Below are 26834 nucleotides of genomic sequence, written 5' to 3' on the forward strand. Positions count from 1 at the left end.
AGTTGCAGCAGTACACTGACAGAGAGCTGCCAGAAATTCACGCCAGATTCAGGAGAGGATGTGGAAAGAAAGATGCTCCTGCTAAGGTCGGAGAGATGTTGCCTGAAAGCAGGGACTAGCAGAAGCATGCTTACCTGTGTTTTATGCACTATGTGAAGACATTCAACCACGTCCATCATGACTAACTACGATCACGTTGGGAAGAATGGGAATTCCGGAATATTGTGCTCTTGTGGAAATGCTACACCAGCGGTTCTCAACCTGTGGGTCTCGACCCCTTTAGGGGTCGAACGACCTTTTCACAGGGGTCGCCCGATTCATAACACTAGCAAAATTACCATTATGAAATAGCAAGGAAAATAATTTTATGGTTGGGGGGTTCACTACAATATGAGGAACTGTATGAAAGGGTTGCAGCATTAGGAGGGTTGAGAACCACTGCTCTACAGGGATCAAGGGACAGTCATTCACACTGAGCAAGGGGACATTGGATGGTTTAAAATCAGGTAAGATGAAGTCAGGGTTGTATCCTTCCACCATACTTTTTCGATCTGTATGCTGAGTAAATAATCCGACTCGGTATAAGAATTAGAGGAAGGTTCCTTAACAACCTGTGACATGTAGATGACATAACTCTCCTTGCTGAAAGCCAAGGGCACTTAAGCATTCACCGATGAAGATCAAAGACCGCAACCTTCTGGGTGGATTACACCTCAATGTAAAAAAAAACCAACAAAAATCCTCAAAATGGAACCAATGAACAACGGAACCAGAGAACAACGTTATGATACACAGAGGAAGAAGGAAGTGCCCAAGGATTTCATTTTGCTTGGATCCACAATCAGCACCCACCGAAGCAGCAGTCAAGAAAATGTCCATGAGCGTATTGCATTGGGCGCCTTTGTAAAATACCTCCCTAAAGTGCTAACGAGCAATTGTCTGGCTCTGCTGACTAGGGTGCACCTGGTCCAAGCCACGGTATTTGTCAACGGCCTCCTTCACCTGTGAAAGTTGGATAATGAATGAGTAAGAAGGACCAAAGAAGAATGGGTGCACTTGAATTAAGGTGCTGGGGAAGAATATGAAGTGACCCTGGACTGCCAGACGAACAGACGTACCTGCCTCAAACAAGGGTGGCTCTTTAGAAGCAAGGATGGCCAGGCTTCGTTGCATGTATTTCGGCTGCAGGACGCACCAGGCTTTAGAGAAGAGCATCCTTGGTAGAGGGTCATATATTTTTATTTTTTAAAGGAAGACACTCAACGAGATGGATTGATACAGTGGCTGCAACAACGGCACACACATGATGACAAATAGGAGGATGACACAGGACCGGGCAGTATTTCGTTCTGTTGTACAGACGGTTGCCGTGAGTCAGAATTGAACTGGTGGTACAATTCAAAGACGGTCAGCAATAGTGGCCGAGATCGGGCTAAGTATGGGATTGCTAACCACCCATCGCTCCCCTGAAGCAAATGAGGACGTGCGCTCCTATAAAGACCTAGAGCCTCAGAAACCCCGTGAAGCAGCCCTACTCTGTCCCACTGGGCCACTGTAAATCAGAATGCACTCAATGGCAGTTGACTCGTACAAAATCCTTTGGTGGGGCTCACAGGGCCATGGCTAGAAAGGCCATATAAAATCAATCCATCGCATTACACCGATCAGAGACACAATGAAAACCCTACTTTTAGCATCATATTTAAAAAAATCATTTTATTGGGAGCTCTTACAGATATTATAACAACCCACATTTCAGTGAGATCAGGCAGAATTGCACAATCACTGCCACCATCATGTTCACACTTTCTTTGTTGTCGAACTCTTTGATGCCGGCTAACATCATACTTAATGGCGAAATATTGAAAAATTTGCCTGTAAGACTGGCATCAGGGCAAGACTAGTCATCCCTTTCCAATGACGTATGTTAAGAGAGAGGGGAAAAAGGAAGTACATTTAGGGGTAGTGGTGGGGATGAAAATGCTCTGTATTTGCAAGAGCTAGGAGGGTGGCAGCAGAAAATTCTGAGAAGTCTGCAAAAGACCACTGCATGCAAATTTTGGATGTAAAGGAGTTAGAAGAAAAACCCAGGAAGTGGCAGCTGGCCACTCGCTGCCGTCGTGGCTGCAGCCGGAGAGGTGATCCGTGTTCCACTGCGCAGTGTTATGCCATGCTCGCCAACTCCTTGCCCCTCACCTGGGACCTGTCGCCAGCTCTCGGGGCCGTGGTCTTCTCCAGAGCCACAAGCCAAGTTCATTTGGAAACACCCTTATTAGTTGGCATTGAGGGTGCACTCAGTAACAGTATTGACAACTTTTTATTCTGGGGCTCCTGTGCGGTTGCCATTGGTTTCCATCTCTATTTCTACCCATGCGACTTTTGCTGCCTTGAGAGGTCCCCTTTTCCTTTCCAGTGATACAGTGGGGTGCTGCTATCTCTTCAAAGCAGAAGCCGTCGCAAACGCCTCTGAGATGGATATTCACAGCGTGCCCCTCACAGAAACGACTCCAGCGCTGAAGGAGGAGATTCGGCAGACACGCACTCGCTTCCATTCCCTAGTGCGGATCCTGAAGGAAGCAGTACTTGGCGAGTCCAAGCCAGAAAACTGGGCCAGAACCAGGGCTTGCGCACTATCTTCAGCTTCAGTGTGCTCTTCCACGACTAGTGCTGCTTGGTCTTTCTCAGGAGTGGTTGACTGAAAGCAGGGGGTTAGGGCACGCAGGTGGGGGGGGGGGTGTTATTTGCCTTGAGGCTGATTTTCCAAATGATTCGTGGAGCTGTTTATAGATGGTGAGAAACTAAGGAGCCTTTCACGAGGGCTTCGTGGCTATTTGTCGTAACATATTTTAGCTTCTCATCAGATTCCTCATATTTATTTCAATAAACATTTCTGACTCCACATTTACAGACTAGAGAGCAGTGTTCCATGTGTGCTATCATCTAGAGATGGATAGTTGGTCGGAAAAGAGGACTGACTTTTTAATCTTTTTATTGGGGGCTCATGCAACTCTTATCATAATCCATACATACATCAATTGTGTCAAGCACATTTGTACATTCATTGCCCTCATCGTTCTCAAAATATGTGCTCTCCACTTAAGCCCCTGGCACCAGGTCCTCATTTCCCCCTCTCTCCCAGCTTCCCTCTCCCTCATGAACCCTTGATAATTTATAAAATATTATTTTGTCATAGCTTTCCCTGTCCAACGTCTTCCTTCACCCCCTTCTCTGCTGTCCGTCTCCCAGGGAGGAGGTCACAATAGATCCTTGTAATCAGTTCCCCCTTTCAAACCCACCCTCCCTCCACACTCCCAGTATCACCACTCTCACCACTGGTCCTGAAGGAATCATCCACCCTGGATTCCCTGTGTGTCCAGTTTCTAACTGTATCAGTGTGCATCCTCTGGTCTAGCCAGACGTGCAAGGCAGAATTGGGATCATGATAGAGGGGTGGGGAGGAAGCATTTAGGAACTAGAGGAAAGTTGTATTTTTCATCGTTGCTACATCACACCCTGACTGGATCTTCTCCTCCCTGAGACCCTTCTGTAAGGGCTCTCCAGTGGCCTACAGATGGGCTTTGGGTCACCACTCTGCACTCCCCCTTCATTCACTATGGTGAGATTTTTGGTTCTGATGATGCCTGATACCCGATCCCTTCGACACCTCGTGATCGCACAGGCTGGTGTGCTTCTTCCATGTGGGCTTTGTTGCTTCTGAGCTAGATGGCCGCTTGTTTACCTTCAAGCCTTTAAGACCCCAGACACTATCTCTTTTGATAGGCAGGCACCATCAGCTTTCTTCGCCACATTTGCCTATTCACCTGCTTTATCTTCAGCGGTTGTGTCGGGAAAGTGAGCGTCATAGAATTCCAATTTAATAGAAGAAAGTATTCATGCATTGAGGGAGTGCTTGAGTAGAGGCCCAATGTCCTTCTGCTACCTTAATACTAAAGCTATAAATATATGCACATAGATCTATTTCCCCATCCTCATATATAAATATATTTTCATATGTACATGTCTTTATCTAGACCTCTATATATGCCCTTTGCCTCCCAGCTCTTTCCTCTATTTCCCTTGACTTTGCTCCTGTCCCACTATCATGCTCAGTCCCCACCTAGGTTTCAGCAATTCCTCTTGGTTACATTACCTTTGATCATACCCTACCAGGCCTCCCACACCCTCCTCACCACCAATTTGGATCACTTGTTTTTCCCTTGTACCACTAACTTTCCCCCCACTCCCCCATCTCCCATGTCCCCCTGGAACTGTTGGTCCCAGTGTTTTCTCCTACAGATTGTTCATCCAGCCTATCTTATTTAGACAGACCTGTGGAGATAATAACATGCACAAAAACAAGACAGAGCAAAACCAAGCAACAATATAGACCAAAGCAACAATAACAACAAACAAATGACAAAACACAACACAACAAAAAAGAAAAGCTTGTAGCTAGTTCAAGGATTGTTTGTTGGCCTCTAGGAGTGTTTTCCAGTCCAGTCTGTTGGGGGACCACACCCTGGCCCCAAAGTCCACCTCCAGCATTCCCTGAGGACCTCGTCGCTCCATTCCCTTGCTATTCTGTTGCACTCCCTTAGTGTTTTGCCTTGGTGTGGCGGGATCAGATCAGGTGCAGTTCCCACACTGTGTCTCCATTGTTGTCCTCTGTAAGGCTATGGGTCAGTGAGGGATGTCATGTTTCATAGTGGGGCTGGCCATGTGGTCCTCTCTGTGGACTGGCTGCTCTAATTGGGAGCATCGTCCTCACGGCCTGGTGGACCAGGATGTGCTCCACTCTCTCCTCTTCCCCCTTCATCTGCTCCCATCAGATATGTCCCTCTCCCGGAGGTGCAGATTCAATGCTGTCCTTTGAAATAAATTCTTGGGGGGAGAGGAGGTGTTTGACGTTATTGGCTACTATTATTCTCACATACAGCAATTGTGTAACGATTGGCCAATAAATCAATTTTTCTCCTTTTAGTAGTAAAAAAAAAAAGAAAGAAAGAAAAACCCAGGAATCAGGGTTAGTGGTATTGTACAGCATCCAACGGTAAGAAGCTTTGAAGCTTTTGTTTCAGTGTCTTGGGAGGCTCCATCTTTTGACGTTGCCTGTGATGGACACTAGCCACTGTGCTGAGAGGGCTCAGCTATCACAGTGATTGGGAAGATGGTGCCGGACCAGACAGGGCTTTGTTCTGTTGTTACATGGGATCGAGTTGAGTCAGAACCCATTCGACTACACTAACAACAACAACACGCCGAGAGGAGTCCAGGATACACGGGATATGACATGGAGATGCTCTGCTCAGTGTTTTAGCAGCTGAGCTCCCAGCTGACAGGGATCATTAACTACTTGAACCACCAACGACTTGAGTAGGCTACCTCGATGTCCAGCTCAACTGACGTATTCCCATTTCCTCCTGGCTTTCCCGTTTCCTTTTATCCTGCTTTTCTGGCCCTTCCTGCCTTCTGGACTTTGGGCTTAAGGAGAGGCTGCCTTTTTTGGTCCCCTGTGGTGATTGTTGTCCTAAATAGGACCCTCTTTCTGGGTGTTATTGTCCACTGTACAGACCTAGCTACTGTTAGGCTGAAAGGTGATTCCCTGGGGCAGTTTCAGTTCCAGGTTTGAAGGGTGTCTGAGGACCACAGTCTCAGAGATTCCACTAGTCTCCATCAGACCAGTAAGTCTAGTCATTTTTATGGTTTTGGATTGTGTTGTGCTTTCTTCCCTCTCACCGCCTCCTCTTGAGATCTCGTATGGCTGTCAGCCACCATCTCGGACTTCCGGGCTCAGCCAAGGGGAGGCTTTGGCTCACATGGTCCATTCGTCCTCCGGACTAAGTGTTTCCTTGGGTCTTTGGTTTCCTGAACTCTTCTTGTGTGTGTGTGTGTGTGTGTGTGTGTGTGTATGTGTATGTGTGTGTGTGTGTGTTTGTTTTCCGATGGGAAGAGATCAATACCTGCATCTTAGATGCACTTTTAAGACCTCAGTTGTGATTTACTCTGAACGCGAGAGTCAGTGATGGTATAAGAAGGCCTGTGCACCCCCACATCCTGCTATGATTCCCACCACATCCAGGGTTTGAATAGCTCTGACCTACGGGTTCAGGGAAGGGATCGGCATAGAGCAAGATGCCCCGGTGGCCACAAGCAATCCAAATTAAAAAGTGTAGGAGGAGATCCAGGACCCTGTGTGATCCTAAGGGTTTCCCAGGACCAGTGACTGCTCCCTGGCCACCAGAGGTGCCAGGATAGAGAGGTTTGTTTTTTTTTTTTTCATACAAGGAGAGGAAGTCTGAAATGGAGGTATGCATTTGAGCAGCTCTTTTTGTATGTGACAGATCTGGTGTAGTGGTGACGAGATGGGCTGTTAACTGCAAGGTCAGCAGCTCAAAACCATCAGCCACTCTGTGGGAGAAAGACAAGGGCTCTCTACTCTTATAAAGAGCTACCGCCTCAGAAACTAACAAGGGCAGTTCTACCCTGTCCTGTTGGGTCTCCATGAGCTCTTGATGGCAGTGAGCTTGACTTAGAGCTTGTGCATTCAACAGAAAAGGAACAGGAGACTAACATGGGCCTCAGGACAGGGCTAGAAGAGGACCCCCTGCACCCCATGCTGGGAGGATGCTAGATAAAGTCTACTAGGTTAGGAACTGGGAGAATCTGGGTCTGAGCTTCAAGTGTCTTTCAGGGACACATCTTGGAAATCTTCCCTCTGGGTCCTGCATCCCCTAGTCTCCCATCAACTCTGACCTAAACCCACTACAACTAGATTCTGAGGGTCCTGGAATTTAGTCACTCCAGGAATCTGACCTTCCTTGTTCCCGAGAACTGTGAATGGGAGACACCCCATCTTCTCCTGGATGGGGGCATCTATCTCTGCTCTCTGGGGGTCCTAAAACTCACCACACTCAACCTGACCAAGCTCTCTGTGACTTTCCACATGCAGTTATTTCTGCAGTGCCCTTCCTTCCCCGTTTCTGCCCACACAGGTCTTTCCATTCTTCAAGATCAGTCTGGACTATTGCGTTAGTCTGGGTAGAGAAACAAATTCAGGGAGCCTCATGTGTGTATATACAAGAGCAATTGAATATTGAGAAAACATCCCAGCCCAGTCCAGATCAAGTCCTTAAGCCTGATATTAGCCCATATGGCTGATAATAACCTATAAAGGCCTTTTCAGACTCACACAACACATGCAATGACACCAAATGCAGGAAGATCCCAGGCCAGTGGGTGCAAAGTCTTGTGGACCCAGTGGTGGTAGAAGCATCTCAGCACTGGCAGCGGTCTCCACTTGGCTCCTCCAGTTCTCAGGAAATGGGATCTCTCAGCGTACTGCCATTTATTTAGTCAGTAGAGGGTCTCTCAGTGAGCGAGTCTTGACAGTATGTCTCCCACCTCCAAGGAAGAAACACAAGAGCTCCCAGAATTCTTAGGAGAAGACCATGCCCACACAGAGGCCTCATTGACTATCACCTGATTGACAGACTAGACTCCACCCCTTCACTCTTAATCCTCTTAGTCCCAAATTGACACCAGATGATGTAGCTACCACAACTGTCACCCCTGTTGTATTTATAGCCGTGAACGTGTGTGGTTTATACATATATCCATGTGCACGTGTGTGCCTATTTTAACATTCAGTGTGGGGCTTTGAACAGGGTCTTTATTTGTCAACGCCTTCCCCAAGTATTATGAAACACCTACTATGTGCCAGCATTGTCCCAGGTGCAGGTGTCTTGGTAGACATGTCCTCAAAATGCTCTGCCCTCAAGGATGATCGTTGTGGAGGCAACCAGTGGAAGCACAGAGACAAAACTAATAAATAAAACTACAGCACGGTGGATGGTGGTATGTTTGGAGGAAAATAATTCGAGGAAAGGAGAATGACATTCATTGAGAGGGGAGGGCGATTTTCCACAGTCAGTCTTATAAGGAGCAGAGTGAGGGTCTAAGGCCAACAAATCCCAGGAGGAGGAAAAAGAGGGAGTGTACACAGTATGCTGGCCCCCAGGCAGACACAGATGATAAGAAAGCAAGAGTTTGGAACAGAGAAAAGGAGACCACCTGGGAGGATGGTACAGACCAGGTGGGGTCTTACAGACAGATGGAAGAGTCCAGAAACCCGTGAATGGAGGGGAGCATCACAGGGCCAAGATTTTAGCAGTATTCTCATGGCTGCTCTATTAAGGAACTAGACTGGGGCCAGGACGACGGGAGAACGAGTGGGAAGATGCTAATAGATGCTCCGGGCAGGAGGTAGTGAGGCTTGGAGCGGGAGGTAGTGTTGGTCAGGAGGAGACATGTCTGGCTCTAATTTGAAGATCAAGTTAAGGGGACTTTCCATTGGAGGTGAGGATTTAGGGAAAGAGAAGAGCTAGGAGGATATCAAGAAGTTGTCGCCTACTAAATGGAAAGGTGGAAATAGGTTACATAGAGGACCCCGAGGGTGTTAGTCTGAGGAGCCATGTGACCTCTAGATGGAATGCCAGGTAGGTATTGAATATAAAGGTCTGAATGTCCTAAAAGAAGCCCGGGCTGGTGATGCCAAAGTGTGTGGCTAGTGTGATGTGATGATGATGGGTGAGGGAAATGAAGGCAGATGGAGAAGAGCCTGGGGAAGTCTCATGAGGAAGAAGCTATAAGGTGTGCCGTCCTGGGTGCCAGTGAGGAGGCAGCTTGAAGAGAGGGAGGCTGTGGGAGTCAGTCCACATCCAGATGTGTCCTGAGGGACGGTTGTGTAATTGAAGGGAATAAATAGACACAGAAGGCCAGCAAGGGCTCACCTCTTCCATGCCATCGGGAACCAGAAAGAGAGAGCCAATATATTCTTTTACAGGTTTATATCATCTCAGGACAGGCCAGCCTCACTAGCTACGTATATAACAAGGTGGGCAGTATCACAACCTTAGAGGTTCCTGAGCTCATTGGGGGAGAGACCTAAGGATAGCCCGAGGGTCAGGCAGAGGGGAGAACAAGAGAAACACATCTGCCTCTCTAGATCAAGGCCTCCAGCCACATAGTGATCAGCCATGAGCTTGTAAGAGGTGACATTCAGGGAACACTACTATGGGAGGATCTTGTGGGGATGGTTTTTCATTAGGAGAATGTGCCAGGGAGTCTTCTGCAACCCGCTCATGCGAAGGCCTCCCTCCACCCACACGCCTGGCCTCCCAGGGTTCTTGAATCATTGAGTATGGAGAATTTGTCCGCATGCACTCTCTTCATGTTTCTCACCCCAGGATCATACGTGACTGAGGAGTCTCGTCGAACGAGGACTGAGAAACAACCAATTGTGTCTAGCAACACCTGGTGATCCTGGTAGCGTGGAGGGAAAAGGGTGGAGATGAGTTTCGGAGAGAACTGGAGAAGGGAGAGTGAGCGTAGGCAACCTTTTGAGCACTTGTGATGTAAAGAGAAACAGAGAAATGGGTTGTCCCTGGAGGAGCTCAGTGGACCTTTGACCAGCATCGTTCTCATCCCTTAACCCCATAAATGTCATCGTATTTTGGGAGTGAATGACCATTCCTGCAAATTCCCAGGGTCTCCCGGCAAGCAGAGGTAAGTCTGATTAGGCTTCATTATTGTAGTGATTACATCATGTGGTGTCAATTTGAGACTATTAAGAGTGAAGGGGTGGAGTTTGGCCTGTCAATCAGGTCGCAGCTTGATGACTTCATTTGGAGGCGTGATGGAGATAAATAGCTCACTGGAGGTCAGACACACTCTCCCTGTGAGACATTCCTGCTGACAAGCCACATGGAGCCACGCTGATGGAGCCAGAGCCCTGAAGCTGGAGGAGCCACGTGGAGACCCCTGCCAGTGCTGAGCTGCTTCCACCGCCACTGGATCCACATGACTTCCTACCCACCGGCATGTGATTTTCCAGCATTCTGAGTCATTGCATGTGTTTCGTGAGTCTGAAGAGGAATTAATAGACTGCTTTCAGATCTATGGGCTAATATCACAATGATGGATTTGATCTGGAATGGGCTGTAGTGTTTTCTTAATATACAATTACTCTTTTATATAAAACTCTTTCATATATATATATATATATATATATGTGAATTTGTTTCTCTAGTCCACCCAGACTAAGACAGTTATGTAATAAATCAGAGGTAGATATTTATTTACTTATCACTGACGTTGAGGTTCATTGTCGGTTTCTTGTGGCAGGAAGTAAGATGGATGAAGTCAAGGCTCATGTCTGCTTTGGACATTATTTTGTATCCACTTACCTCTGGATCTGGTCCTTAGAGAGACATCTACTGCGTTCTCCTTAGTTTGCATCCTACATTTATTATTGTTACTTGGACTCGTTTCCTGTAAGTCTGAGCCTTAATTTCCTTTCCCATAAAATTGAGAAACTAATAGTATGTTTACTATAGAATTATCGGGAGGCATCCAGTGTACTGGTTTCTGGCTGCTGCTGTAACCAACCAAAGTTGTTTAACCGTTATGCAGAGCAGAGTCAGAGTGGATCTTATGGTCCTAAAATCAAGTTGTGGTCAGGGCTGACTTCCTTCTGGAAGTTCTAGGGGAGAATCTGTCTTCTTGTCTCTTCCAGCCATAGGAGCCCAGGTGCATTACTTGGCTTTGGGCTCTTGCCTTCATGTTCAAAGTCAGGAGCATACTTTCTGGCAATAACTTTGATTTTGACCATAACTCGTCTGACCTCCTTGTCACTTGTGTGTTAGGCTGGGGTGACTAGAGAAACAAGTCCAGAGACACTCATATATGTGTAAGAAAGAGCTTTACAGGCATGTACATATGTAAATATATTTATATATGATGATGGGGAAATAGATCTATGTGCATAGATTCATAGCTTTAGTATTAAGGTAGCAGATGGACATTGGGCCTCCACTCAAGTACTCCCTCAATGCAAGAATACTGTGTTCTATTAAAATTACATTCCATGATGCTCACCTTCCCAACATGAATGCTGAAGACAAAGCAGGTACATAAGCAAATGTGGTGAAGAAAGCTGATGGTACCCAGCTATCAAAAGATATAGCATCTGGGATCTTAAAGGCTTGAAGGTAAACAAGCCGTCATCTAGCTCAGAAGCAACAAAGCGCTCTGACTCTCTCTCTGACTCTCACTCTCACACTCACACTCACACTCTCTCTCTCACACTCTCTCACACTCTCTCACTCTCTCTCACTCTCACTCTCTCTCACTCTCTCTCACCCTCTCTCATTCCTTGATCATCAGACCAAGGAACACCTCCATTTGCAAGCTACATTACCTGTGGGACACCTAACCTAAAAAAAAAAAAAAAAGAAGCAACAAAGCTCACATGGAAGAAGCACACCAGCCTGTGTGAACATGAAGTGCCAATGGTATTAGGTATCAGGCATCATCAGAACAAAACATCATGTCATTGTGAATGAGGGGAAGTGCAGACTGGGGACCCAAATCCCATCTGTAGGCAGCTGGATGTCCCCTTATGGAAGGGTCATGGGGAGGAGACGAGCCAGTCAGGGTACAATGTAGCAAGGATGAAACATACAACTTCCCTCTAGTTCTTAAATGCTTCCTCCCTCCCACTATCATGATCCCAATTCTACCTTACAAATCCGGCTAGACCAGAGGATGTACACTGGTGCAGTTAAGAACTGGAAACACAGGGAATCCAGGACAGATTATCCCTTCAGGATCAGTGATGAGAGTGGCGATACAGGGAGGGTAGAGGAAAGGTGGGGTAGAAAGGGGGAACCGATTACAAGGATCTACATATGACCCCCTCCCTGGGGGATGGGCAACAGAAAAGTGGGTGAAGGGAGACGTCAGATGATGTAAGACATGACAAAATAATAATAATTTATAAATTATCAAGGATTCATGAAGGAGGGGAGCGGGGAGGGAGGGGGAAATGAGGAGCTGATACCAAGGGCTGAAGTAGAAAGCAAATGCTTTGAGAATGATGAGGGCAACAAATGTACAATTGTGCTTGACACGATGGATGGATGGATGGATGGATGGATTGTGATGAGAGTGGTATGAGCCCCCAATAAAATGATCGAGAAAAGAAAAGAAAGAGCTTTATATCAAGGAGTAATTGGATATCAAGAAAACATCCCCTCCCAGGCCAAATCAAGTCCATATGTCTAATATTAGCCCATAAATCCCTCTTCAGACGCATGCAGCTACATACAATGATGCAAAATACAGGAAGATCACAGGTCAGTGGGTGCAAAGTCTTGTGGATCCAGGGACAGTGGAAGCATCTCCAGGGCTCTCCCAGGTCTCACCGTGACTCCAGGTGACTTGTCAACAGGAAGGTAAAAGCAGAGGGGTGGGGCTGGGGGGCGGCCACCATGGGTCAAGCCATTTATCTCGGTTGCCCTCCATTCAAGCTGCGATCTGATTGACAGGCTAAACTCCACCTATGGGAGCCCCGTTGGCACAAAAAGCCTAACAGTCACAGCTTGTAAGGACCTTTGTGGCTATATTGCACCCAGGACGATACATTCCCTATTGTTAGATACGCAATTTAACCCCATCTTCAAAGTCCCTTTGCCACGAAAGGTAACATTCCCAGATTCTGGAGATTAGCAAGGACTTGGAGAGAATTTCATTCAGGATACTGCCTTTACCCCAAAGGGCTAAGTATTACCATTGATAATTTTTTAATGGAAATAAACTTAAGAAGAAGGGAGAAGTGGGTCTATGGAAATATGGTAATGCATACCATAAGCACCATTTAACCTTGGGCCCCAGTTCTCTTCTTGGCCCTATTGCACACTTCTTGTCCTGATGTGACCCCTTCCTTCCACTCAGCGCCCTAACAGGAACTTCAGCCAGATGGGGAGACATCTGTCTCCTCTTGCACTGAACACAGCCCCCAGGAAGCCACAGACAAGACAGGAGATGCAGGCTACGATGGTGGAATTGTAGGTTGAAATGGTTGGTTGGCTGCTTATTGTGCTGACTGGTTTGAGGGAGAAGGCCGGGCATGATCTCTCATGGGTTGAAAAGGAATACCACCAGTCACAGCATCCTGAGTGGGCAGTTGTCCCTGTGGTCAATGAGGAAGCAAGGGTCCAAGGTGGAGGAGTGGGCAATGTTGAATCCTTCTTAGTTCTATCTCTACTTTCTCCAGAAATACTCAACGAACCCCTGCCCATATGACCTTTGAAGCCCCCAGAATTTCCTCCAGGTCGCTCTTTATCTTTCCCTTCCTTACCCTATTCCAAGTCCTGACACACTACAGCAGCGGTTCTCAACCTGTGGGTCACGACCCCTTTGGGTCGAATGACCCTTTCACAGTGGTTGCGTAAGCCCATCAGAAAACACGTATTTCCGATGGTCTTAGGAACAAAGACACTGCTCCTCTATCCGCCTCCAGGTGGGAACCCCCACGTGCAGATACGCTGATCTGGTGAGAAAGAAGCTATCTCAACCTTTGCACTGACGTTGGCTTTTTACGCATCCTGTCCCAAAATGTAGCAATGTACTTTACTGCTGTTATAGTAAGACGGTTACCCATGCAGCACCATGCTTCAAGACAAAATTTCATTGATTTGTCATTAGAAATAAATATTTCACAATATATAATGACATCTTGCTTTTGTGATTCATCACTATGCTTTAATTACATTCAATCCATCACAAGGAAAATACACCCTGACTTACAGATATTTACACGATGATTCATGAGAGCAGCAAAATGACAGGGATGAAGTAGGAACGAAAATAATGTTATGGTTGGGGGGTCACCACCACACGAGGAACTGTATGGAAGGGTGGTGGCATGAGGAAGGTTGAGAACCCCCGAACTAGAGGGTCCTCTCACACACACCACAAGTTTTTGGAGATAGAGACTAGTGTTATGTAAAAGGCATTCTTTAAAGAGCGAGAAGAAAAGTTACAGACTGGGAACCGATAAATGACTTGTGTCCAGCATATAGAACTAAAACCATAAGCAAACAAAACACTCACCGACAAATGGGCAACGTATTTTTTATTTTATTTATTTATTTTTTTCTTTGCTTTTTTTAATATTTTTTTTTAATTTTTTTATTTTAACAATTTATTGGGGCTGATACAATTCTTTTCACAGTTCATACATATACATACATCAATTGTATAAAGCACATCTGTACAGTCTTTGCCCTAATCATTTTTTTCTGGGCAACGTATTTTAAACATGAACTTCACCAAGAAGATGATAGGATCTTTGTAAGCAGCCAAGCTAATCTGCCATGAGGCAAGCAGATCAATGAGGCTGGAGCCTGAGACAAGACTGGTTAGCTACAAAAAGGTAGGGGGACACCCCCGAGGTAGTAGAACTGGTCTACAGTTTGATTATGGATGTAGCAGTTCCATTGTCTCTTGTCAATTTGAGTGAAGGGGTGGAGTCTAGCCTGTCAATGAGGTCATAGCCAATTAGGCTTCTGGGTGGGCCTGACCTTCTAAGGACTCTGGGAACACCTGACTTCCTCCCTGGGGGCGGGATACCCTCTCTCTGCTTGACATTCCTGCTGAGAAGCCACATGCAGCTACACTGATGGAGCCAGAGCCCTGGAGCTGGAGGAGCCACATGGAGATCCACACCAGCGCTGAGATGCTTTCACCACCACTGGATCCACAAGACTTTCCACCCACTGGCCTGTGATCTTCCTGCAGTTGGCATCATTGCATGTGCTGTGTGAGTCTGAAGAGTAGTTTATATATTGGTATTGGATATCTGGGCTAATATCGAACTTAAGGACTTGATCTGGACTGGGCTGGGATGTTTTCTTAATATACAATGACTCTTTTATATAAAGCTCTCTCTTACACACATATGAGCATCTCTGAATTTGTTTCTCTAGTCCACCCGGACTAGCGCAGTGGAGGTCATAGAAGAGATGTTTAGATTTGCCAAAACTCAGAAACATGCTCCTGAAGTGGATGCCTTTTAATATAAATGACAGATTCTAAAAATTTACTTATAGAACTCAGTGAAAATTGAAGATCTGCATACATGTCATCTTTCAATCCATGAACATGGTCCAACTTCTTTATTGTTCACCAATTTACTGGATTTTATCTTATATGCCACTAAATGCCTTCTGACTTTTAAATTAATAATCTAGAACAATATAAATCGTATTGACCAGAGATTTGGTTTCTACAAATATTAAATAAGCAGGCAAAACTCTGTATTTCAAGGTCAAGTGAGTATTGCTGTACATAACATTGGAAGAGTTATTTCAAACATGGTGACATGTACTCTTGCGTCCCATGTGTCAAGGATGTGCCAGCTCTATACTACACAAAGTAATATGTAAGGTTAACTTGAAATGTTAATTTTATGTCTAGGCCACTCATCTGGAACACTGGTGGCACAGTGGGTTATGACTTAGGCTGCTTACTACCAACCAGGTCACCAGTTCAAAGCTCATAGCAGGCAACAGATGAGGCTATTTAGTCCCATGAAGACTTACTGTCTCGGAAATCCACAAGGGCAGCTCTCCTCTGTCCTTCAGGGTCTCTGTGAATTGGAACTGACTAGAGGGAAGAGAGTTAAGTATGACATGCATGTTTTCTGGGAAGGTGATACCTTTTGAGCTACATTTACCTCTGAAGTACAGATTCTGTCATTTGAATAAATGGATATATTAAAAACAAAACTCTGCTACCATAACCTGAAATCATTCCCCCTTACCTGCTCCCAGCACTGGTGTTAGGTTGCTCCTCCAGTGAACTCAGCTCACTTTGTTACCTGTAATTAGGGGAGCCTGCATGCCCGCGACTATGTAAATTGGTGTAAGAATACATTTTCTCTCTCTCTCACACACACACACCCGGATCTGGTCCCTGGCACCATAGAGGAGGTGAGCACCCCAAAACCTTTTGTCTGCCTCTTCATTTCTTCCCCTCAGTTACACAATTGTCCCTTAGGACCCATCCGGAAGTGGGCTGGATCCCATGCCTCTCTCTCTGTCCCGACTTCCCCTTTTATCCTCAGACAGAGGAAGCCTGAGAACCTCCACCTTAGAGATGCTGATGCTGATATTGCTGCTGCTCCTGCTTGGGACTGGTGAGTGGCTGAGGGGAGTAGCCACTGGGGGCTGGAACAGGAGTTGCAGCTGATTGATCCTTGTCTCTTACAGGGTCCCTGGCTCAGAATGCCGTATTCATACTGCAAGTGCAAGGTCCCGTAAAGGTGGAGGAAGGGTTGTGCGTTCATGTGCCCTGCACTGTCTTCTACCCCTCACAAGACTGGAATGACTCTACCCCTGCCTATGGCTACTGGTTCCGTGACAGGGATCATGTGTACAAAGATGCTCCCGTGGCCACAAATAACCCAAATAGACAAGTGCAGGAAAACACCCGGGGCCGATTCCATCTCCTCGGAAATCCCCAGACCCATGACTGCTCACTGGAAATCAAAGATGCGCAGCAAAGGGACACAGGGGCATATTTCTTTAGACTGGAGAGAGGCCCTTTGGTTAAATACAATTTCCTAGATAACCTGCTCTATGTACGCGTGACAGGTAAGCAATTGGGTCCAAGAGAGCCTGCAGGGGAAGGTTCATGGGACCCAGGAGAAGGGTGAGATGGGACACCTTGCTTCCAATTCTGGGGAAGATCAAGAGGAAAAGGGTGCTGGGGTTGGACAGGGAAGAGTAGACCATCCTGAAGCAGAGGCTGTTCTTAGAAGCCCACTCAGGGATCCTCAACACTGGGGCCTGGCTTTCTCTCTCTCTCTGCCCCCCCGCCCCCCGCTCTCTCTCGCTGCAGCCCTGACACAGCCATTGACCATCCACATGGAAGGGAACCTAAAATCTGGACAACCCAAGAACATAACCTGTACAGCACCATGGACCGGTAAAGGGGGGGCTCTCCCCACCTATACTTGGATAGGGGTGGCCATCACATCCTCAGGCCCCAAGACTGTTCACTCCTCGGTGCTCACCCTCACCCCAGAGCCACATCACCATGGTACCAACCTCACCTGTCAAGTGATCGTCTCTGGAGCAGGTGTGATCCTGGAGAGCACCATCCAACTCAATGTGTCCTGTGAGTGCTAACCAGAGACACCTGGGTTCCTAAAGGCAGTGGATGTTGGGGGGCCGGGGAAAGAGTGCATAGCCTGTGGTACTGGGGGACCCTGGTTGGGGGCGTGGCTGGGCCAAGATGAAGAGAATAGTCAGGCCTCCCTCATCTTACCCACTCCTACCCTATCTTACTGAAGGTAGTCATTTATTAATTTCTCTTCTAGATGCTCCGGAGAACTTGACCCTCCATGCCTTTCAGGGAAACAGCCCAGGTGGGAGAGGGCTGGGAAGTGATTGGGGTCTGTGCCATCCTCAGCTGAGCTGGGGACTCAGAGCTCAGATAAGTGGGGGTGTTGCTAAAGATCTAACAGAAAGAAGCCTATCACCCTCAGATCCTCTCTTGTTGGATTGTAGTCCTCCTGCCCCCACCCCTGCTAGGAATCTCTGCAGGGTCACCGAAGTCCTGGTTGACAGCCCACCATCCCTGTTGGTTGTACCCTCTCTCTTGATCTCTCTCCTGTCACTCTTTCCCAGCAGAGTCTCTTCCTCACCCCATCTCTTTCATCTCCATTTCCCGTAAGAAGCCCAAAGTATGTGGTACCTCTACAACCCACCCTGAGCCTCTGCCCCCTCCCCTCTCTCTCTCTCTCTGAATAAAACTCTGTTGTCCATCTTGATGTCCCCAATCTTTCCTCGGCCTCTCTCTCTCTCCATAAAACTCTGTTGTCCATCTTGATGTCCCCAATCTTTCCTCGGCCCTGAAAACCCTCAAAAACCTCTGTCTGGGCCAGATTGTCCTGAGCACAACCAGTTACTGCTTAGGAGCCCCCGCCCCCCACTCCCGCCTAAGTTACCCAAGTCGACATGCTGGAAGTCATAGATATCTGTCTCACCCAACCCTATCCATGAGTCAGTTAGTGAGTTTTGCAAACTTGACTTCCTGAAAAATGTGTCAAGTCACTTTCTTCCTCCAACTCTACCCATCCCAAGTTCAGCTTAAGTCCTTGGCCATCTCTCACCTGGACCATCAAACCAGTCACCTTTCCGGTCTACCAGTCTCACCTGCTTCAGTGGGCTTTAGCTCAGACCTCAATGGGAACCCAATCCAGGAGAAGATGGAGAGTATCCCTCTCTTTCAGGCCCATGACCTTGGCCCTGTTCATCCTCTGCTGGAGCCCACCCATGGCTTCCCAAAGCCTCAGGAGACAGTCCCAGTGCACCCCTGTATTGGTCTTCCCATGTTTTTCCCACAAGTGGTCAGACCTACACGTGTCGCACACATCAAGTTCCATCCGGCTGGGATGCCTTTCCATACATCGATATAGGCAATTCTTCTTTCTATTTCCACCCACTCATTTCTCAGTGCCCTCTTCCTCCAGGAAGCTGGCCTTGTCCTGGGATCTCTGAGATCCCTCTCCCCCTGAGTCTTCAGAGATGCTGTTCTCCATTCATGCGTGTACTTGGGGTGCTATAGCAAAATGCCGCAAGCCGAGTGGCTTAAAAAGAAATGCATCTGCTGACAGCTCTGGAGGTCAGACGTCTGAAATGAAAGGTGTCTGGGGTGGGTGGGCGGGGGGCTGTCCTTGCTGTGAAGGCTCTATGAGAAGACCCCGTCTGGTCTCTTTTCAGCTTCTGGTTGTTGCTGTCAAACCTTGATGCCCCTTGGCTTGTAGATATGTCGCTCCCACCTCTGCCCTCCTCTACCGGTGGCCTTCTTCCCCTCGGTGTCTTCCCCTCTCCTTACACAGACCTATTGGATTTAGGGTGCACCCTATTCCAGTGGGACCTTATCATAACTTGGTGATGCTGGTCTCTCCCAACTCCGTCACACTCACAGGTACTGGGGATTAGGAGTGAAACAAATCTCCCCCCGGGGACACCATTCCATTCACAACACTTTCCTCCGTGTGGGAGGACAGGGTGAGAGGGGTGTCTTAGCCTTATCCCTCTGGCTGTCTCCCAGTTCCAGAGGTTTTGAACAATGCCACCTCACTGCAAGTCCCAGAAGGTCAGTCCCTACGTCTGGTCTGTGAGGCTGACAGCAACCCTCCTGCTACGCTGAGCTGGTCCAGAGGGAGCCTAACACTAAGTCCCTCCCAGCCTTTGAATCCAGGGGTCCTGGAGCTTCCCCGCGTGGTACCCGGGGATGGAGGAGAATTCACCTGCCGGGCCCAGTACCTGTTGGACTCTTATGAGGTCTCCCTGAGCCTGGTTGTGTCCGGTGAGTTGGGTCAGGATACCTGCATTCTGGATGGGGCTGGAAGCAGGGCTGCAGTGTGGATTTAGAAAAATTCATCCCTCTCTTCCCCTTTCTCCTAGGCATCTCCTCTGCCCGCCCCTGTGTCTCTGCGGAACAGGGTGGCACCTGGCCTCTAGTCATCACCCTGCTCAGGGGGGCCATCATGGGCGCTGGCTTCCTTTTGACCTATGCCATCACTTGGATCTACTACACCAGGTGAGACATTCCTCTCAACGTGTCCTCGACTTCCAGCCTCCAACATCTCTGATGGCGCCACACACCTTGGCCTCTCCAGAGAGAACCTTCCACAGGACTGACTGCTGATTTGAGAATTGCGTGTCCCCCTAGGTTCAGAGGCTCCCAAGGAGACAAGGATGCAAAGTCTGGCTGAACCTCCTCCCTCACAGCCGGGCTGAGGACTGGGCTCTTGAAACCTGCACGATGCTTGGGGGAGCCTTAGGCCACCTTCTCCCTGCCCAGACCTGCGGAACAAGAAGATACTGGATAACTTGGTCCTGTCCCTTCTTCAGAGCCAGCCCCTCTTCACCCTTCCCCTCTCATCTCCAGGACTCTTTTTACCCTGGTTCTAGATTAATGTTTGGGAATGACGTTGGGAATAAGGATTTATACTTTTATTCTTCATGTTGAGTTATACTGCCTCAGGGCGCTTGCCTCAATGTGTGTTTGGTAAGCCCCCTACTCCAATTCCACATATGGACCTCCTAACATCTCGCTTGTATTTGAAATAATAAATTTTTTAAAAAACACAATTAGAAAAAAGAAGAGTTTTTCGATTTAGGCATCAGTGAACCCTTTCCATTGTTCTTCCTTTTTTTTGTCTACATGCAAATTTCTCTCAATTGTCTACACGCAAATTTCTCTCTAGTCTCCTTTTATTTTTGCTTGAAGATTTTATTATATGTCCTTCGTAATGAAGGCAAGGCACATTTGTGATCAATCCTCTCTGCTCCTGTGTGGGAAAGTCTTCGCTTACACTAGCTTTGGGAAGGTATTTTCAATGACTTCGGGTTCCTGGCTTAACGATTTCCCTCTTCCTGGACTCTAAATTATTTTGACTTGCCTCGTTTCTTGTGAGAATTCTGGCTTCATGCTTGTCTTTATGTTTCTATTTGTAGTTCATCTTTTCCTCTGCCTGGTTATAACATTTTCTCAGTAAGAGTTGACTTTACTTGATGAATGCAAGCCTTGGTGTAGGCCGTGTTGGTGTGTGTTGGTGTGTGTCTCTATGCGAATTTATTATGTTTGGAGTTTGTTACATTTGTTGGATCTGGGACTTCATCTTGCATTGTTGTGTGCTGTTGGTCCTGACTCTTAGGGACCCCATAGAATAGAGCAGAACTGCCCCACCCTGGGCTGCGGTTTATTGGGGAGCAGATTGCCAAGCCTTTTCTCCTGAGGATCAGCTGGTGGCTTTGAACCACCAGCCTTTGTGCTAGCAACCAACTGCTCAACCACTGCTTCACCAGAGTTCTTACCGAATTTGCAGAGATGAATCCCAATGTTGATGTAAGTACGTATATTGTATTCCGCGCCCTTCTCCATCTGGAACTCCAGTCTTCCTCATGCTAGGCCTTTTGATGTCATCTCACAAGGCTCTGAATATCTTTCACCTTTCCGTGGCCCTTTGTCTTCTATGAACGTCATTCGGTTGAAGTAGATCCACCTGCTAGTTCCTAACGGTCCATGAGCTTTTCTTCTACAATGTTGAATCTGCTGTTAATCCCATCCGGTGAAGTTTTCATGTCAGATACGCATGGCGTTTTTCGCCTCTAGCATTTAAGCTTCCTTAGCTTTAAAAAAAACTATTTTATGTCTGTATGATTTGCGCATTTTCTCTCAAAAACCTGAGGAGGAGGAGGATGGTATGGTGATGGTGAGAGGGTCAGTTATTGCTTTAATAAGCTCCCCCGCCGCCAAGTCTCAGCTTTGTGGATGTGCAGTGAAAACGGCACAATCGTAATTTACAGACAGAATGAAAATGACCGCAATCTTTCCTTTTATTCGTGAATTGAGTGTAAGCTGACTCAGCGATCAGTTTTCCATTCAAGAATCCATACACATTTTGTTTCAGCTCATTGATTGTAATCCCCACCATGTAGCATCGTTCCTCTCACTTCCTCCCTGTGTTTTCTGTTCCACACACTGGTCCCATCGAAGAGGGGGAGAAAGTTCTGAAGGGGCCAAAGAAATCACAGAAAACTCAGGAGGGTGTTGAGGTGGGGAAATAGGGACAACTTCGTGTGATATGGGAAGGCTTCTTTGTCTCTCTCTCTCTCACTCTCTCTCTCTCACTTTCACTCATTCACTTTGTTCAAGCAATGCTTGTTCAGTGCAATTTTTCCATCACAAAAACCAAGGGTCTACAACCTGTGAATCCTCTCCTCTCCTTCTCCGGTAACCACCAATGAATAAACATTGGTAGTTACCCAGGATAGACCCTAAAAGTTTGCAGTGTGTGTGTGTGTGTGTGTGTGTGTGTGTGTGTGTGAGATCATTATCTTTTCATTCAATTTTCCCGTGAACTTTCTGAAGCCCTCTCATAAGGTCACTATGAATCAGAACCAACTCAATGGCCATAAAGATATATATATATATATATATCCCCAACCCCACTGCCATCAAGTAGATTATCAGTCTTGGGGACTTTGTTTGGAGTTTCTAAGGTTGTAAATCTTTATGGTTGCAGTCAGCCTCATCTTTCTCCCACAGAGCAGCTGTTGTGTTTGAAATACCAACCTTACAGTGAGCAGTTCAATGCTTTCCAGTCTATTTACCTTCTTCTAAAAGACGGGCTGTGGGGAGCAGAGACAGAGAAGAGAGTGTAAACAGATGAATCCTGTAGTCTCATAGATTAAGGAGCCTGGCAGGCTGGGTCTCTGGGGTGGAGGGAGGCCTTCACCCTTGTGAGCTGGAGGTGAGTCCCAATCACATTCTCATCATTAATCTTGCTCCCCACTATATCCTCCAATAGTAGTGCAACCTTAAAGTTACCTCTCACAAGCATAAGATTGATTCGCTGTGTAGCTGGCAGCTTTATCTATAGGAGCAGACGTGTATTATTGCTCTCTAGGCTCTGAAGGCAGCCCCTCCCCTTTTACCTGCCTAAGGCACTGGTGTTAAGTTACTCCTCCTATGTATTCAGGGACCTTTAGAGTTAGGGTACAGCTTACTTTGTTCCTTATGTGGTTACCAGTAATTAGGGGGACTGGCATGCCCCACAAGAGTATGCAAGCCTGGGTTGGAAATATGTTCACTCTCTCTCTGCATGGATCTGGTTTCTGAGGTCATGAGGGTCCCGGAGGTGAGCACTCAGGTGCTTATTTATCTTGTCTGATGTCTCTTTAATCTTGCCCCTCAATGACACCACCGTTCCTTGGGCCTGTTGATGGTGGGGGTTGGTAGCCCACACTGGACTGTACAATATTTTCCTCAGTGAGTGCTTCATTTCGCCCGCCCCCCCCAGGGCCATCTGTATTATTTGTATCATGAACTTGCCGCCCTTCTTTATGCCCGTGTCCTCGTCTATTTTACGCACCACAGTTTGCTTATCCATTCATCAATTGGAGGGCACTCAGGCGGTTTCCATGTTTCTTGGTATTGTGAATAGAATAGTACAGCAACGAACATAGGTGTGCACACACCCTTTAGCATTACTCCTATTGGGACTGTGAGGTATGCACCTGGGAGTGGAGTTTCTGGACCGTGTGGTAGTACTAGATCTGATTTGTTGAGTACGCACCGTATCGTTTTCCATAGTGGCGGTACCATTGTGCATTCCCACCAGCAACAGCTAAGAGTTCTGATCTGCCCACATACTCACTAGTATTTGTGGTTGGCTGTGCTCTGTTTTTCAGATCGGTGGCCCCCGACACGAGTGTGACAGTATCTCGTTGTCGTTTTGATTGGCATCTTCTTGAGAATCTTTTCCTGGGTCTGTTGGACACTTGAAAGTTCTCCCTTTGTAAAGTGCCTGTTCATGGCCTTTGCCCTCCTCCCCCACCCTCTTTTAAATCAGAAGAAAGGTGATTTTAAAGAGACAGTCTTATGAATTGAATCGTGTCCTCCAAAAGATAGGCTGACACTCAGAGCTTCAGGATGTGACGCTAAATGGAAGTAAAGTCTTTACTGGTGGAACCAGTTCAGCCAGGAAGAGGCCATACGGAGTAGGGTGAGTAATTCAATCTGTGCCAGGGCTGACCAGCCCCTCACACATCATTACCAGTCCGCTAGGCACAATTGTACAGCGATAATAAGTAAAGGTTACAGTGAAGTCACAGAGAGCATGAGAGAGAGAAGAAATTGAAATAAAGGAGTCACATTTCATGGGAGCATGCTCACCTCAGCCCTGCTTGGTGGTCCACGTGGAGGGAGAGAGAGAGTTTAATGCTAGCCCAGGCTTTTTATATTCTCTGGGGACATGCAAGCCCCCTAATTACAGGTGAGGACATACGTCACAGGAAAGGGTTGTGCTATAGGTAATACTGTAATGGGAGGGGGTGATCTAGGGGTATCTATGTAATAGAAAGGGGAGGGGATGGGGGTACACATGTGACAAGATGGGTGGATCCTAGATTCAGGATGGCAGCTTAATTTTGGATGTCACTTAGCTAGTTTAACTTGTTCTCCGGCTCACTATAGAAACTGTTATCTGTAGGGTGTAAGACCACCCTGCAGGGACCAGACTGATGGCTGCAAGCCTTTAGGGGGAAGTAACCCACTGTCCTTAACAGCAGGGAGTGGGCTCTACTTGCGGTGGGACCAGACAGTAGTCCAGCAACTGACTGCCTTCAGGGAGGTAGCTTGACAATTGTCTACCATTAGCTGCAAGCAGTGTCCTAAGTCTAACTTACGTTGGAGGGAGACGACTTGGGAGAAAACTTTCTGTTTCCCACAGTTCTGGCCAGTATCCTTATCAGAAAAGGAGACAGACAGCAGAGACAATCTCACCCGCACAGCAATGACCATGGGAAGAAGGAGGCCGAGACGGAAGTGATGACTGTATAGAGCAAAGAACTCCAAAGATTACCAGGAGCTACCGGAAGCTGGGAGGGACCACTTAGGATCTACTCTTGGCGTCTTTGGAGAGAGCATGGTCCTGCCTGATGGCAGACTTCTCGACTCCAGAACTGTGAGAAATACCTTTCGGTCACGTGTGGCTCTTTGTTATAGCACCCCCAGGAAACGAATACATACGGCCTTGAAACTGAAGCCAGCAGAAGCTGCAGCCATGGGAAGAGCATTTCTGGAAGCGAGAACAGCAGGTACCGTGTGTCCCTGAGGCAGGAACGTGCTGGGCGTATGTGAGAAGCAGAGCCCAGAACAGTGGGGTAGATACAGACAGTGAGGTGGAAGATCGGTACAGAGAGACTTTTGGTGAGGTCCTGCAATGTAGCGAATGAGTTACAGTGGCCCTTCTAGGTGTGGTCGTCACCTAATCTGATGTCAATTTAAGGATGAAGAGTGTAGGGGCGGAGTCTAGGCTATCAATCTGGAGTTAGCCAATGAGACTTCTGTGGGCATGGCCTTCCGAGAATTCTGGGAAATCCGGTACTTCCTCCTTGAGGGCAGAAGAGACCTCTCTCTGCTACTCTGGGAGACATTGCAGAAGACAAGCCACATGGACGCAACCAGACCTCTGAAGTCAGAGAATCCACAGAGAGACCCCTGCCAGCGCTGAGATGTTTATAGTGCCACTGGACCCAAAGACTTTCTACCCACTAGCTTGTGATCATCCTGCATTTGACTTCACTGCATGTGTTTCGTGAGTCTGAAGAGGACTTTATAGATTGATATCGGACATATGGCCTAATATTGGACTTACGGACTTGATCTGGACTGGGCTGAGATGTTTTCTCCATGTTCAACTGCTCTTGAATATAAACCTCTTTCTTACACACGTATGTGTGTCCATGGATTTGTTTCTCTAGTCTACCCAGACTAACACACTAGCTGTCATCTTTGTTGTTGTTGTTAGATGCTATCAAGTCATTCCAGTTCATAGTGGAGCACCAGGCACAACAGAACAACAACAAAAAACGCGCCCCATCCAGTGACATCCTCACAATTGGTCTGTTGGAGAAACTGTGTCGAGGCATCGCATTGAGGATCTTCCACGTTCTCACTGTCCCTCCCCTTTACCAAGTCTGAGGTCTTTCTCTAGGGAATTGGTCTCTCCTGATAACATGACCAAAGTCCACGGGACAGAGCTTCACCATCTTTGCTTGTGAGGTGTAGTCTGACTAGACTTCTTATAGGATGGATGTATTTGTTCTTCTGGAAGCTGGTGGTACTTTCCATGATCTTTACCAGCACCATCATTCACGCACCTGATTCTCCTCTGTCCTTCTTCATTCAATGACCAACTTTCACACGCGTACGAGGCCACGGAAAATAACATGGCTTGGGTCAGGCACACCTGAGCCAGTGACGGCCATGCTCCTCAGTGCTTTAAAGAGGTTTTGTGCAGCAGATTTACCTGATAAAATGAATCATCTCATCTCCTGACTGCTGCTTCCATGAGCATTGATTGTGGATCCAAGTAAGAAGAAATCCTTGACTGTGGGGAACAGAACTATATGGGTGAATCCTTAAGTCTCCTCTACTTAGTCTCATTGATTAAGAAGCCTGGCATGCTGGGTTCTTGGGTGGAGTGAGGCCTTCACCCTTGTGAGTTGGAGATGAGTCCCAATCACATCCTCATAATGAATATTCTTCCCCATTGTATCCTCCCATCATAGTGCTACCTTAAAGCTACCTTTTACAAGCACCTGGCTGAGTGCTATCTATCCAGGAGCAGATGTGCTAATGCTCTCTAGGTCAGTGGTTCTCAACCTTCCTAATGCCGCGACTCTTTCACACAGTTCCTCAAGTTGTGGGACCCCCAGCCATAAACTTATTTTCATTGCTACTTCATCTCTGTCATTTTGCAACTGTCATGAATCATAATGTAATATTTTCATTGTTACTAATTGAACATAATTAAAAGCATAATGATCCATCACAATAACAATATGTCATTATATATTGTGAAAAATTTATTTCTAATGACAAACCAGTGACATTGTGTCTTGAAGAATGGTGTAGTGTGGGTCACAGTCTTCACACCGGGTACTCATAGGTGGGCGTATCTGCATGGGGTAGACCTGCCTGGAGATGGATAGAGGAACGGTGTCTCGGTTCCGAAGACTTTCGGAAATATGCTTCTGATGTGATGACAAAACAACCTCTTTGAAAGGGTCGTTCAACCCCCAAAGGGGTCATGACCCATAGGTTCAGAACCGCTGCTCTAGGCTTTGAAGACAGCCACTCTCCCTTACCTGCCCTGGACACTGGTGTGAGGTTACTTCTCCAATGTACTCAGGGACCATTAGGGTACAGCCCACTTTGTTCTGTATTTGGCTACCCGTAATTGGGGGTGGGGGGGACTTACACTTCCCGAGGGTATATAAGCCTTGGTTGGAAATATATTCTTTCTCTGTGTGTGGACCTGGCTCCTGAAGTCATGACTGAGAGGTGTGTCCTTGTATGCCTTGTCTTGTCTGGTGTCTCTTTAATTTCCTCCTCAATTACACAAC

At 47.1% G+C, this 26834-nt stretch overlaps 1 protein-coding gene and 1 pseudogene across 1 annotated transcript; both read left to right on the top strand.

Annotated features, from left to right (window-relative positions):
- The first annotated feature begins 1153 nt into the window (after positions 1–1153).
- LOC142432636 (protein Mis18-beta pseudogene) lies at positions 1154–2699 on the top strand (annotated as a pseudogene).
- A 13300-nt stretch (positions 2700–15999) lies between these two features.
- LOC142432638 (sialic acid-binding Ig-like lectin 14) lies at positions 16000–19630 on the top strand. Its single transcript, XM_075537858.1, has 6 exons — positions 16000–16039; positions 16113–16487; positions 17198–17272; positions 18964–19221; positions 19320–19455; positions 19588–19630. Exons 1-6 carry the CDS (start codon positions 16000–16002, stop codon positions 19628–19630), a joined length of 927 nt encoding a protein of 308 aa, XP_075393973.1.
- Positions 19631–26834: the final 7204 nt, after the last annotated feature.

Source organism: Tenrec ecaudatus, chromosome 18, assembly GCF_050624435.1.
Source record: "Tenrec ecaudatus isolate mTenEca1 chromosome 18, mTenEca1.hap1, whole genome shotgun sequence".
NCBI lineage: Eukaryota > Metazoa > Chordata > Mammalia > Afrosoricida > Tenrecidae > Tenrec > Tenrec ecaudatus.